Source organism: Periophthalmus magnuspinnatus, chromosome 4 (genome assembly GCF_009829125.3).
Source record: "Periophthalmus magnuspinnatus isolate fPerMag1 chromosome 4, fPerMag1.2.pri, whole genome shotgun sequence".
Classification (NCBI taxonomy): Eukaryota; Metazoa; Chordata; class Actinopteri; order Gobiiformes; family Gobiidae; genus Periophthalmus; species Periophthalmus magnuspinnatus.
The window spans coordinates 10,408,331-10,421,251 of NC_047129.1; the positions used below are offsets into that span (position 1 = coordinate 10,408,331).

The 12,921-nt window shown below is 41.0% G+C and overlaps 1 protein-coding gene across 1 annotated transcript in view; it reads right to left on the reverse strand.

Moving 5' to 3' along the window:
* The window catches only part of LOC117369493 (zinc finger protein GLIS1), a 57,905-nt gene that overhangs the window by 26,892 nt on the left and 18,092 nt on the right, over positions 1–12,921 (reverse strand). Inside the window, exons 3-4 of the mRNA XM_055221044.1 lie at positions 10,592–10,715; positions 8,247–9,618 (exon numbers count right to left, since the gene is read on the reverse strand). Coding sequence (XP_055077019.1) covers positions 8,247–9,618; positions 10,592–10,715 — 1,496 coding nt within the window. The remainder of the gene's footprint in view (positions 1–8,246; positions 9,619–10,591; positions 10,716–12,921) is intronic.

Below are 12,921 nucleotides of genomic sequence, written 5' to 3' on the forward strand. Positions count from 1 at the left end.
CCACTCATGCCCACATTCATAAAGCAGTGTATGCAGATATGTGGCAGTGTGTTGCCCAAGGACACAATTACACAATCAACCTCCAGAAATCCTCTATCCTGCCACTCCAGCAAGAGAAATTGCCAGGACGTTCATATTTTATTTATAAAATTCATTAAAAGGCCTATTGTTCTTTAAAAAAAATAATAATATGAGCATTGGCATCTATACGTGAGGTTAAAATGCTCCTTTCACATCCAAAAGGTGTGCAGTTGACTTTAGACTCCCACAACTTAATAAAATGGATAAATAAATTGATATAGCTGCAAAACACTGGAAGCTTCTATGCCAAATGTTCCACTGGCATATTTCCTTTACAAGTCTTAGTGTCAACAAATGAACATATATTTCTCGTCAGTTGCCATAGTGTGAGTGCTGAGGTTGGGTTTGTTTTCTCTGCAGTGACACAGACCAGTTTCACCAGTTATGAGAAGCTGTGAGAACAAAGAAAAGCAAACGGGATATGCATGGACTTACAGGCTTCTTGCTTCTACTGTAATTCTACTGGAATAACTAAAGCAATCTGCTCCTGAGCCCAGCATAAACCTTTTTACATCGATGTTAAAGTGATTCAGAGCTGAACAGACGCAATGTGAACCAGATGTTTTTAAAGGGAAAACAAAAAGTTAGCAGGCTTTTTCTGGAGACAGTTAGACATCACTGGGGTGTAAAACACAACGGGGGAGAGGTAAATCCCATCTTAAATATCAGGCTCTGTGTTGCCAGATCTGCTAAGTTACACAATCATAAACAGGACAATAAGAGTCTGTAACATGTCCTTAAAAGTCCTCAAATGAGACCGCAAACCTTTGTGTAATTTGCCTGCCCGCTGTAATCATCATTCATTAGTCTAGATGTGGTTTGGTAAGGTCTTGTTTAAATAGACAGTGCAGTACATAAGTCTTACTGAGGTGTGAACAAAGCTGTTAACTATGCGCTTTAATCATCTGAAAGTGTTGGGTCATTTTAGGCCAGAGACAAAATGTCACAAGTTGGTGTGTATTACGATCATTAAATCATTAGTTTTACCATGCTATATATTCACGGGTTTCAACTTCCTGTTTACATGGTGACTTTTATTTTGTTACTATGGCAACAGTGCTCTTTTTCTATCATGCTGAAACCCAAGAATACCTTCAATGACTCAAAATAAATACAAATGATTTGTTTGATAGGCTTCTTTTTTTTTTAATATTGTGAAATGTCTCTTCTTGCAAAATGTTTGTTGCTACTTTTTAACTCCCTTAATGCTTATGACTGTCCTGTATAATAAAGTCTATTGGCAACATTTTTGTAAATACTTTATATACTACTAAAGGTGCGCTAAGTAACTTTTCTGGTGGAGGGTTCGACACCTGTTTATGTGGTGTAGATTGGCATTAGTAGCTCAGTTAGTAGAGTTCACTGCACACCGATCCGAAGGTTGGCGGCGCGAATCCTGCTCTCAATGTAAACATCAGTGGTCAGATCCACTGTTCCACAAGTTGGTGGTGTGATTCCAGCTCCCACCGATGAAAACTGTCGTTGTCTTTGGTTCCTTCATGTAAAGTGCTTTGAGTGCACTGAAGGTATATGAGGTATATAAAAATGTGACCATTTACTTTTTATATTGCTTTATGAATTTATCTATCTTCATAGAGACAAATAGGTGATGCCTCCAGGCCAAGCTACAGGTAAGATCTGTGGAGAGCTGACCCTACTCAGAGTAAGAGTGTGTGTTTGTAATTGAATTAATTAAGCAAAGCATTAAGCAAACTGCATTCTCAAAGTTGATTTGGACTGGTCAGTCTATCAGTCATCACTCTCTCACTTTGAACTGTCCATCCACAAACCAAATGGAGGCTTTGACACTATAAACACACACAAATGTTGGAAAGCCTCACACAACCTGGACCCAATACTGGATATTGTTTGTTGACAGAAGATTCAGCAAATGATCCAAATGTGGCTTAAATTCAATACATTCCACATGACTAATGCATAATGCTTCATGATGAATTCATGAGTCTTTTGGGGTGACATCATGGGCTACACTCATTGCCTGGTTTGGTTTGGACTGGTTTTGCTCGCTCCAACTTTCACGTCTTTTCTCAAACATTAAATTAAATCAGGCACCCAAACCACAGCACACCGCGGCGCATAATTTAAATTTGACACCCCAAGCGTAAACATGTCTTTCGCTACATAATTTCTCCATACTTCTCTTGGTGTTTATTTTGCACAGTAGCGGCTCAGTTTCTCTTATATATTAGCTCTAGGTGGAGGCGAGACTGGCAGGCTGGGTGGAGGAGTGCTCTTTGTGGCCTGTGGCGTTCAAGAGCTGTGTAAATGTTGGACTTGTTTTGCTAGTGGAGTGGAAGATGTGACAGCGGTGAGCAGTGGACAGTGTTCGAGAGACGTGATACAGCTCTGCAGTAAAAATAAACATCTGTAGGATCTCACACACATTTTGTCCACCTATGTTATGGAAGTATAAAACAAGACAAGGTTTGATCACAGGTACAGTGGACAGTGTGCAATGACAACATACTGTATATAACACAGTGTTGGTGATACAGTGTTTTAATGGATGATGACAATGTAAAAAAAAATAGAAGGCTGAATGGTGCAATACAATATATGTGCAATATATATTCTTTTTTTTCCCTTTGTTTTTATTTTGCAGTCATCTTTCAAATGTTAATGCTTCACGACATATTAAAAATATGCTGAGCGAACCCAATTTTGATTTTAAAATATTAATGGTGAAAAAAAACAACAAAAAAAACCCCACATTTTCAATATATAGATCTTAGTCTGTCAAGTTACAAAATAACTGTCGCTCTTAATTGCTTACTTATTTCAGGGTAATACCTGATTCCAAAACATAGTACATATATTTCAAGGTTAAATGTTTCTTCTTGACTGACCTCTTGTGGCAGGAGTTACTATGTTTGGACATGAATGGGCTCTTCAAATATCTTGGATCTGAACCACCAACAACAAAAACACTTTTCTTACTTTCTTGGACAGGTTAAGAACAAAACTCACTCACAAATGCAATTAATAAAAAAAGTAATTGCATAAGAATACTTTTGGTTACAATTCAAAACACTGCATTTCCTACAGTCAGTTAAAACATTGGTCCATGGGGGTATTTTCTCTCAGCAATTTTCTGCTTATCTTGGAGTCATGGATTATGATATACAATGTATTTGAGTCATGCAGCTTGAATGGATTAGTGTGGGGATATCCACTTTTCCAGATCCAGAGTCTATTAATAACTTAGAGTTTATGGTGCATAAATTGAAGAATGTCTAACCCTGACCATCCTTCTTCTGTTAATCTGGCTTATCTCCAGAGCACAACCTGCCCCTCTGCCCCTGCACATGATGGAGGGAGAGCCCTTTCTTTACGTATTTGTAAATGGATCTGCCTCAGTAGAAAAGGTTAAACTGATTAAGGTTTTGGATGGGAAACAATAATGACACAATCTCTGTGCAATGTATAAGAACCGCAGCCCTGGGTCGTCAGGTTTCCGATAGCGAAGCGTGATTAAACGTAAGGGAAATGGGGAAACTCAAAATACGACATTCCTGACAAATGAAGTTAGACTGTATCTCATGTAGAAAACCCTGCTGCTTTGATACCTGCTTATCAGACGCAAAGTAAGTCAGGCATTTGAACTTGTGGTGGGTTCTGCAGTGGAGTTGTTGAAATAACATATAGACCTATAATGCAGTTGTTATTATTTTTGACAAATTTGATCTATAAAAATGTTATAATTTTCTCCCTTTTGCAATCACACCAGACTGCTTATTGTACATTTACATGTATTATGCTCATCTGTACTAGGGAACTATTGAAGAAATTTGAAACAACAAGACGTCAGAAAATACATTTGTTTATGAGTTTACTTTTGTGATGTAGTGAAGTAATCAACCGCAACCAAGGCGATACTTGTCTGTTTTCTTCATGTGCTTCTCATTTATTATCTATTTTAATTGGGGCAGAATAATCCTTGGTTGTAATGTTTGATGATTAAATGTTGCGTGGGAGAGAGTGAACAGATGAGATTTGGGATGGTTTAATGGCAGCAGAGCACTGCAATACATTAGTACAAAAGATTGACTGGAAAACTTTTACAGGCTGACAAGGAGTTGGCCTGATCTGCTCAACAAGGAAAACAAGCAAGACCCATCCATCCAGGCCTTTCATTTGGATGCCAAAACAACAGCTGCAGGGCCCGTCCAACAGCAGTTTCATCATACAAATATGACATATGGATAGCATTGTGTTAGCATTAGCATGACCACGGCACTATTGCTGCAAAAAGACCTGGGAAAGACAGAAGATTATGAGGCTTGTAAAGATAGACTTACTATAGGATCAACTTAGATTGATGTTAACAACATTCAAAGAAAAAAAAAAAATTAAAGACTTTTTGCTTTTTGTCCTTGACTTTATTGGATGGGGGAGTAAGTGTGAAATGAGGTTTGAGTGAAAAGAGTGAAAAGAGCAAATTGTCAGAATATCACAACACTGAGGCCAACACAAAGCCTAAACGATGTGTTGTGATCACGTAAGTTCTTGAGAACCAAAAAGTAATTTTGGGGTTTACAATTTACCTGTTGTTTTCTACTAAAACAATACTTATCTGAAATGACAATATTTTTCTACGTAGCACACATTTTGACTTGTCTGAAAAAGCTTTAAAAAATCATTGCAAACCTCAGTGTAACAAGTACTATCAAATGAACCCTTAAACAGGTATTTGTGTGTTAATTGATGGTCTCTGTTTGTGGCTTGTAAGTGCTTTAGACAGGCTTCAGGGCCTGGAGGCTGGCGCAGGTACGAACACATTAATATCAACGTCAGTCGGCGGTCGCACAGAGCCCAGACAGCTCCAGTTTCAGGCGCATTCAGAGGAAAACTCGGGTCATGTGCCCTACCTCACTTTTAATTAGCTAATGGCACTCCCTGTTTCATCTCCTCCATGTCTGTGCTGATTTCTCACAAAAGACTCCATTTACACGCAGTGTTTTTGACTCACTAAGTCTCGCTGTCTGCAGCTAAGGGATGTCGGCACTCTCTTCCAAAAAGCAGTCTAGTAAATCTAAATATATATGTTTGCTGGTTTCACACTGAAGAGGAAATTCCATGATACACATTTTTTCCAGAAATAGTAGTCATCCAACTTTCCTTCAACAAGTGTTTTGATTGAGTGTCAGTGATGGTGGGTCTTTGGGTGTCTGTGCTGAGAGAGTTTGGACGCAGCCCAATCCTGTCTTTTTTAATTCGCAAACAAAGAGGAGGCACTTCATTATTATCAGTTTTATTTTTATAATTAGCTAACGTTTTTTTTTTTTGTTTTTTTTTTGCGTGTACGGCCAAAGAAAATTGTACAGTATTAGTAATTTATAAATCTGTTAATCCTTCATCAGTAAGTGAGTTATGTAGGTAAATGTATCATGTAAAAAAAGTGCAACAAAATATGTCTATTTATATAGTTATTTTCTAGTTTAAAATATGAATGTTATCTCCAGTGCACCATAACTCCCAAATCACCGTTTTATGAATTGCTTTTCCCTATAATGTAAACTTGGAGTTGTTGCCAAAAATAAGTGATTTAACAGAAAGCCAATAAAGCAATGCACAGCAGCCTGAGTCAAGTAAAGCTTTCCACGCACACACTACACGAGATGTTCTGACCTTCAGCGCTCACAGCCTACAGACACATCAAATCCACTGGAGCGACCTCTGAGAAAACAGAATAATATCAAAGTCTGGGACCATGTCAGGGATACACTCACTGGATATATTTTTAATATTTAAGCAGACACCAGCAAAAATGTAATAAACTAAAACAACAAGTGAATTAAGCATGAAACACAACAGGATATTGCAGCGAGATTAAGTTGTTTCCTTTTTGCCTGTGTCCCTCAGTGCTCGCCTGCCCGACACAACAGCCTAGGGCCCATTTTAATTGGAAAAGGAACCAACAACCATATAAATAACTTCTAACCAAGATGCTTACATGTTTAACAAGTGCCTTTTTAATGTAACGTATTTCTTAAAATATTAGGCAGTGACAGGCACATGTGGAGCTCCGACTACGACTTCTTTGTGATAATGACTTATTCCTGCCAAGAAGCAGTGTGGAGCAAATTCAACGCAGCTGTATGAAAAAGATATAAAGTATCGGATATAAGGGCAGAAAGAAGGCGAGGGACAGAGGAGAGATATATTATGTTTGGACACAAGGGGAGTCGTGCTTCGGAGCGACCGGCGGAATCTGCTGCTAGAACCAAAATAAAGGATTAGTCCTGGTCATTCTGTGGTTCTGTCTCATTGGTTTCCTCCATAAGAATTACTCACATTCTTGGACGCTTTTGGATGTCTCTTGAAAAAGGCATATGAGCTATGCCATAAAATACATTCAAACACGCATTAAATAGGGTGGGTAAACATTAGACTTACAATATTTAGCAAGATTCCCAGTTACAACTATTTTGTCCTCCCCACTCTTCACCCCTATTTCATGCGATACTGTCCTGTCCAATAAAGCAGAAGCCTAAATATCCTTTAAACACATAAAGAAATTACTAAGACCAAAGGAACAAACTCTGAGACTTCCAATGAATACTGAATAGTTACAAATAAAACAAAGCAAAGATTTTTTCCTAATTACATCACAACTACACTCCCTCTTTTCTAACGGAATCCTTAAGCAAAAATATAAAAATATCTGATAGGCACAAACATCAAGTCACTACAAATATGAGAACATAGTGAGGATATTTTCTCTGGCCTTCCAATCTTTAAATTCACACATCGACATGCAGTCAATGCCTGATGAGTGTTGACCTAAGTCCGAAAACCATTCACTTTTTTGTTTACGTTCTGTCAAATGTGGAACTGTGTAACCTATCATACAGTATAACAGATCAATACCTTCTATGTTAGTCTTTACTGGAAACAATATTATTATTATTATTATTATTATTATTATTATTATTATTATTATTATTATTATTATTATTATTATTATTATTATGTGCCTCTGTGTGCCGAAAATCAGGGTGAGGGGATTTTAGTGCCTGGAGCCGAATTGTACAGGCCCTTTCATTCACAGAGTGCAGCGGTGCATCCACACTGAGCCCAAATTGTTCAAAACTCACATATGGTAAACATCTCCAAAAAACATAAATATGAAACAATAACTCATTCATGCACCTACAGTAAACCAAGTAGAGAAGAGGTAAACATTCACCAGTGTTTTGGCCGTCACAATTCAACTAAATATGACCATAGCACAGTACTGCGGCCAGCCAACAGACCACTAGCAGTTAAAAAAGCATCTATTATTTTTTGCATCACAATTAAATCATATTTTAAAGTACATTTTCAAGGTATTTTGTCTAATGTATTTACCAAAGAAACTTGTGAAAGATGGTTTACTTCTTACACATTTGAGATAAAGCAAGTTCTGGGGAAGGATTGCAGACTCGTTTTTTTATAGCTAAGTTTTGGAATAGATCCTGAAATAGAGGAGCACAGTTTCTGACAGAAGCTTTTGGTAAAACTGTGAATTGAGCAAGACTTGCAAACGTTGTTGGCTATCCCTCTGTGGCTCAACTATCCAGACTACTACATTTCTCTGACTGTTTGGCTTGGATATGAAGCCAATTCACTTAATACTTGTGGGACAGCTAAACATTTAAAGCTCCCATTTAAAAGGATCAAGTGTAGGCATTGTTTAGTTATTTTAACCATATGTGTTGGCTTTTCATGATCTGAATCCCTTCTCCAAAAACACAGTGCTCATGAAAATAAACATGGCTTGGCCCTACACAAATTGTGGACTAATTGTGTATTTGGACAAAATCATTCTTGAGGTTCGGGGGCTTTTTCCACTTTCTGGAGGACGCAAGGGAATGACAGCTTGACAGTGATTAGTGTGTTGACTTGTGCAATTGGAGACTTACCTGTAACAAATACAACCTCAAATGTATTAAAACTGGCATGGCAGGGCAGCTGACATCTTCTCTGCAATTTCCACTAAAAATACAATCTACTATCATAACAGCAAAGCTAAGAAAGGTTTTGTGGTGACAGCCTGTTCACTAGTGCAGGCCTGACATCATGTTTCTTGTGAGACACACAGATATATTGTGAATTTGTGTGAATGCACTGGTGTCACAAGTACTATGATGCTTATGACTCACCATGCACTTGTTGGGCTTCTCTCCGGAGTGCACCCTCATGTGAATGAGCAGCTTGTAGCGAGCGTTGAAGGGTTTGTAGCGGCGGATGCAGCCGGCCCAGAAACAGGTGAAGTCCTCTCCTTTTCTTTGATCGATGTGCACCTTCTCAATGTGCCGGACAAGCTCCTCCTGCTGTTCATAGGCAGCGCTGCAGTCGATCCAGCGACACACCTGCTTGTCACTAATAGCTCCGATGGTTAAATCCTCACGGTCTGCCTGTCTGTGGGACCCAGGAGGGGCTGTGGGGGCTGCTTTATGTCCCATGGAGGAGGCTGGTGCAGTTTGTTGGCTCTGATGGTGTAGCCCCCCAGGGCTCGGCCCCACGTACTGGTGCAGGTGGTAAGGGGGTGGCATGGCAGGACGAGGGGGGTGCCCAATTCGCCCATTTACATGATGCTGATGATAGTGGTGCTGAAAGAGCTCGTCTTCGCTGGGAGTGAAATCGTCCAGTGGTTCCTGCTTCAGAGCAGCCCCTGACCTGTGGGACACCTCCATAAGAGCTTCACTCTCTGAATGTAGTGTCCCAGGCAACACCGACCCACTCAGGAGCAGCCCCAGTCCATCTGCACTCCCCTCTGCACCTGCTGCCCCCCGCCCCAGATGCATGGAGCTATGCTCCTCACACAGAGTCTGGCCCTCAAGGTCCACTGACGACACTGAGGAGGAGGAAGAGGACAGCAAACAGGAGGCAGGGGATGACAGTTGGCACCTGTCCTGTCCCGGTGCGGGCTGGGGGCTTCGCTGAGGTGGGGGCTTGCACAGGGTGTCGTGGGAGCAGGATGCAGTGGGAGGAGATGTGGAGGAGAAGCCTGTGCTGGGGCTTGGTGAGAGCTGGAAGCCGTTGCAGGAGACCATGGACATTTGTGAGGAGCAGATGTTTGGGTCGTCGATGGCGGTGGCGGCTGCTGCAGGAGACGCTGTGGCTGCGGACTGCGAGGCCAGGGACAGGCAGTGCCTCTTCAGCCTGTTAGGACCCAGTCGCCGCGCTGAATGATGGGAGCCCGATGGGGACAAAGCCAGCGGGGAGGAGCCATCTTCATTATTAAAGGGTTGTGATGTGTCTGCTGACACAGCAATGCTAACAGCGTTTACTGTACGTATGCTACTAGCACTACAGCTAACCTGTGGGCCCCCGGTCAGTTTGTCGCCTGTCGCCCCTAAAATGATATCCTCCTTTAAGTTTTGATATCCAGCCTGTGATGCATTGGGTCCCATGTTGTAGCCCACTGAAGTCTCTTGTTTGATCTGGTAAGAGAGAGGGGAGTGAACCCCGTTGGTTCTGCACAAACTGGGAGAGGCCACCAGCAAAGTCCTGGAGAAGTCCGAGGACGATCTGTGCAGGGAGACAAGCAATATGAGCAGCATTAGTTTGAGCCTGATGACAGACATGACAGCAGGTCCTTCCCACCAAGAGAGGGTCCGCCGCTCCCCCCTCTGCATTTCCCATTCACCTCTTAAAAACTACAGTTATGGCTATGAATGAACACACAGATACTAATGCTAATTTGATCGTGCTAATATGATATCAGGCAGCATCTGAACAGTTACAATGCAACAGGAAATAATCTATTGCTATAGCGACCAATTTAAAAATGCGGGGTGGTGTACAGGAGAATGACTGGACAGACTGAGAGGCCACTGCTGTGTGCCTGACAGGCTTTGATGACAGGAAGGGTTAAATGTGGGTATAAACAGGGAGTCAACTGTTTTGGTGGCATAATTGCAGCTTATAAAGGGGTCACCATCTACAATACTGTGTATTATGGTGGGAATCTTTGCTCCACTGAATGGAAGCCCCCGGTCATATTTCTCCATGCGTTGCTGTGATCTTCTACATAATCATTGCTGTCAGTTGGCTCATTATGGATTTTGTGCAAAGCCCCTGAGTGATGTGAGAAGAGCTCTCCTTTCTCTGCTCGGTCCCATGAAGGACATGTCTTTGTCTCTGTGCTGAGCAGAGGGAGGGACCAGCAGACACTCACTGTGTCTTCACTGTAAATACAGGCCGGACCCTCTGCGTCACTGTTTCAGTTCTACACTTCCTGTTTGATTAAAAATACTGAGACATATAAGTCTAGGAGCTCTTCACTGAGAGGCTGATGGTTTATTCAGTTTGACATGACCGCAGGAGACGCAGCAAACAGTAAGCGAAGATTTCCATGGCACAGTATGTGAATGTGTTTCAGAGCAAAGATAATAAAATCCACATTGAACCTGTTTTGTTTGTAATACTATATGCATCAGAACATTTGAGTAAAAGAGAAGCTAAATAGTGAATATTATGAGCATTAAAAGAAGCAGTTAACCTGGAGTCTGGGTGCGGCGCGTCGGGCAGCAGCACCTCAGGCCTGTCGCACTGGAGGCTCTGGGGGAACAGTGAGTGAGCCCTGCTATCCCCTCCATCCTTCTCTGGGCAGTACGAGCCATTGACTGGGACACAGGGACAACAAACATGTTAGTACACAATAACTATGAACACTTTTAGGGATATATTAAATAATGGATAGTCGTGACGATAACTGCTCTCCATCCCTATCTGTACGTGCCTTGCAGAAATGTTAGCACTTTCCGTCCTATAAACCAAACTTAACTTTTCTTTTCTTTTGCACCAACAGTGTGCACCATCAGTGTGACAATATAAATACCATTGTCTGTTTCTCAGTTTAGAGTGGCCCTGGACCTCCTGCATAGGGTGGGCTCAGTGGTCACCACTGAGCAGATGACTAGTGCTCTGCTGGAGCCTGTTGAGATGTGAGTGAATCACACACCACTTAACACACTTTTATGTCCAAAAGAACCAGGCAAACTAAATGTGAGTGTGTAATTTAGAGTCTGATGTTTGAGTTGGAGGACACAGACGAGGAGGAGGCTAAACCACTTCTGAACTTGGTAAGATGATGAATCATCTGAACACTTAACTATAACTATAGGCCTATAGTTCTATCTTTCACAGTCTCAGACCTGGGATGTGATAAACAGGAGGCTAGAGGGCTCCTCCTGAATCCACAAGACATTAGTCTAAGCTTCCAGTGAGACACATGACAGACACTGCTTAAGATCATATTTGTCTAATTGAAAGCTAAACTAACTTTGTTTGCCACAGATACCCAAAGTGCAAATCTGGCTCAGACTCTCCCACTACAAACAGAAGGCAGATCCTGTATACTCCGATCCACAGAGGTGGTCCTGGAAGTTGTGCCTCCACAGCCTGTGGTGACCATCCTTTGCCTTCTTGTCATTGAGCATTTTGTCCATTTGAGCATTTGAGCTCAGCGGTCGGAATGACTCTGGCCATTCTAGACCAGGTCTCTAGAGCCTGGGCTCCATACTCCAGCAAACACTCTTTACCTGCTCTAATCTGAACTGACTGAACACAAACTAGATCCATCTGAAGTCCTACTCTGTCCTTCTGAGGAGGTCTGTTCTAACACTTCTGGGTCCACTGCACCAATAATGAGTACATATTCACATGGCATTTAGGTTTGACATTTGAGTTTATCTCACAAAGATACAAAGGTTTTCACTTTTTGTATCAATATTTGCAATTAATGAATTAATCCTGTGAAATGGGGGTTTTAATTCTAGCTTCTTTGACTTGTTGTATTTACTCTGACACAAACTTGGATGTTGTAGAACCAGCTAAAGTCCATGTAAGTGGTCTCTCTGGTTTAAAAATGATGTAATGTGTGATGAGTGTCAGTTTGGCCTTCACAGTCCAAATGGAGAAAACCAACACAAACAAAGTAGCACCATAAAATGTTTAGGAATACTGTTTGTCGCTGAGTTACAAATGCACCTGGTCTTTCTCTGAAACACTCAGGTACATTTTTTCCTAATAACAAGACAATGGTAACTGCTCTTTTTCAGAATAGAAGATGGCCGATTGCCAGGAAAAAAACACATTGTAAATGGGAAAAGCACAAGTCAATCCCAGGACAGTGATTACACGCCTCTACAACAGAGCAATAATGCAGGCATTGTTTCCCAGCACAACTTTCTGACACTGAAGTATTCACTTGGCTGCCACTCTATTGCCACAAAAATAAATAGTCTACAAAGCTCTAAGATCTACAATTCATTAATCACCTTTAACCTGATTTTATTGATTATTATTGCATTATTAGAGTGTGTTTAATGAGTGTTAGAGACCTTGATCCTTTTGCCTTACACAATTTGTGCTTGAGTGGTTTAAGGCTTTGCAACATTAAGAGAATCAGTCATGCTCTGCTCAGGGTAACGGCCTCCATTACATATGGTGGCTTGGCCAGGACCCAACAGTAAATTCAGTTTATATTGAATGTGTGCCACGGTAATTCAGCGTTGAACTTTTCATTGTGTGTTAGAGTCGAGTTTGATCAAGACATAGGCCAAGAGACGGAGGACAGAGGGGAAATGTAAGACATCCAGAAATAGTGACAAAAGTAACATGAGACAGTCAGGCTGATATAAAGTGTGGATAATTGGAAGGAGTGCAAGGTTTTATGTTCACCTGTCCACACATTATCAAAGTAAATGGACAAAAATAGAAATATTTATTTCCATTTTTGTCCATTTTGCTCTGTAGTATTGCCTATTAAATTGTAAATTATGTAATCTGAATTGTTTTTGTACTTTCATGTCCATTATGCCCAGTTAA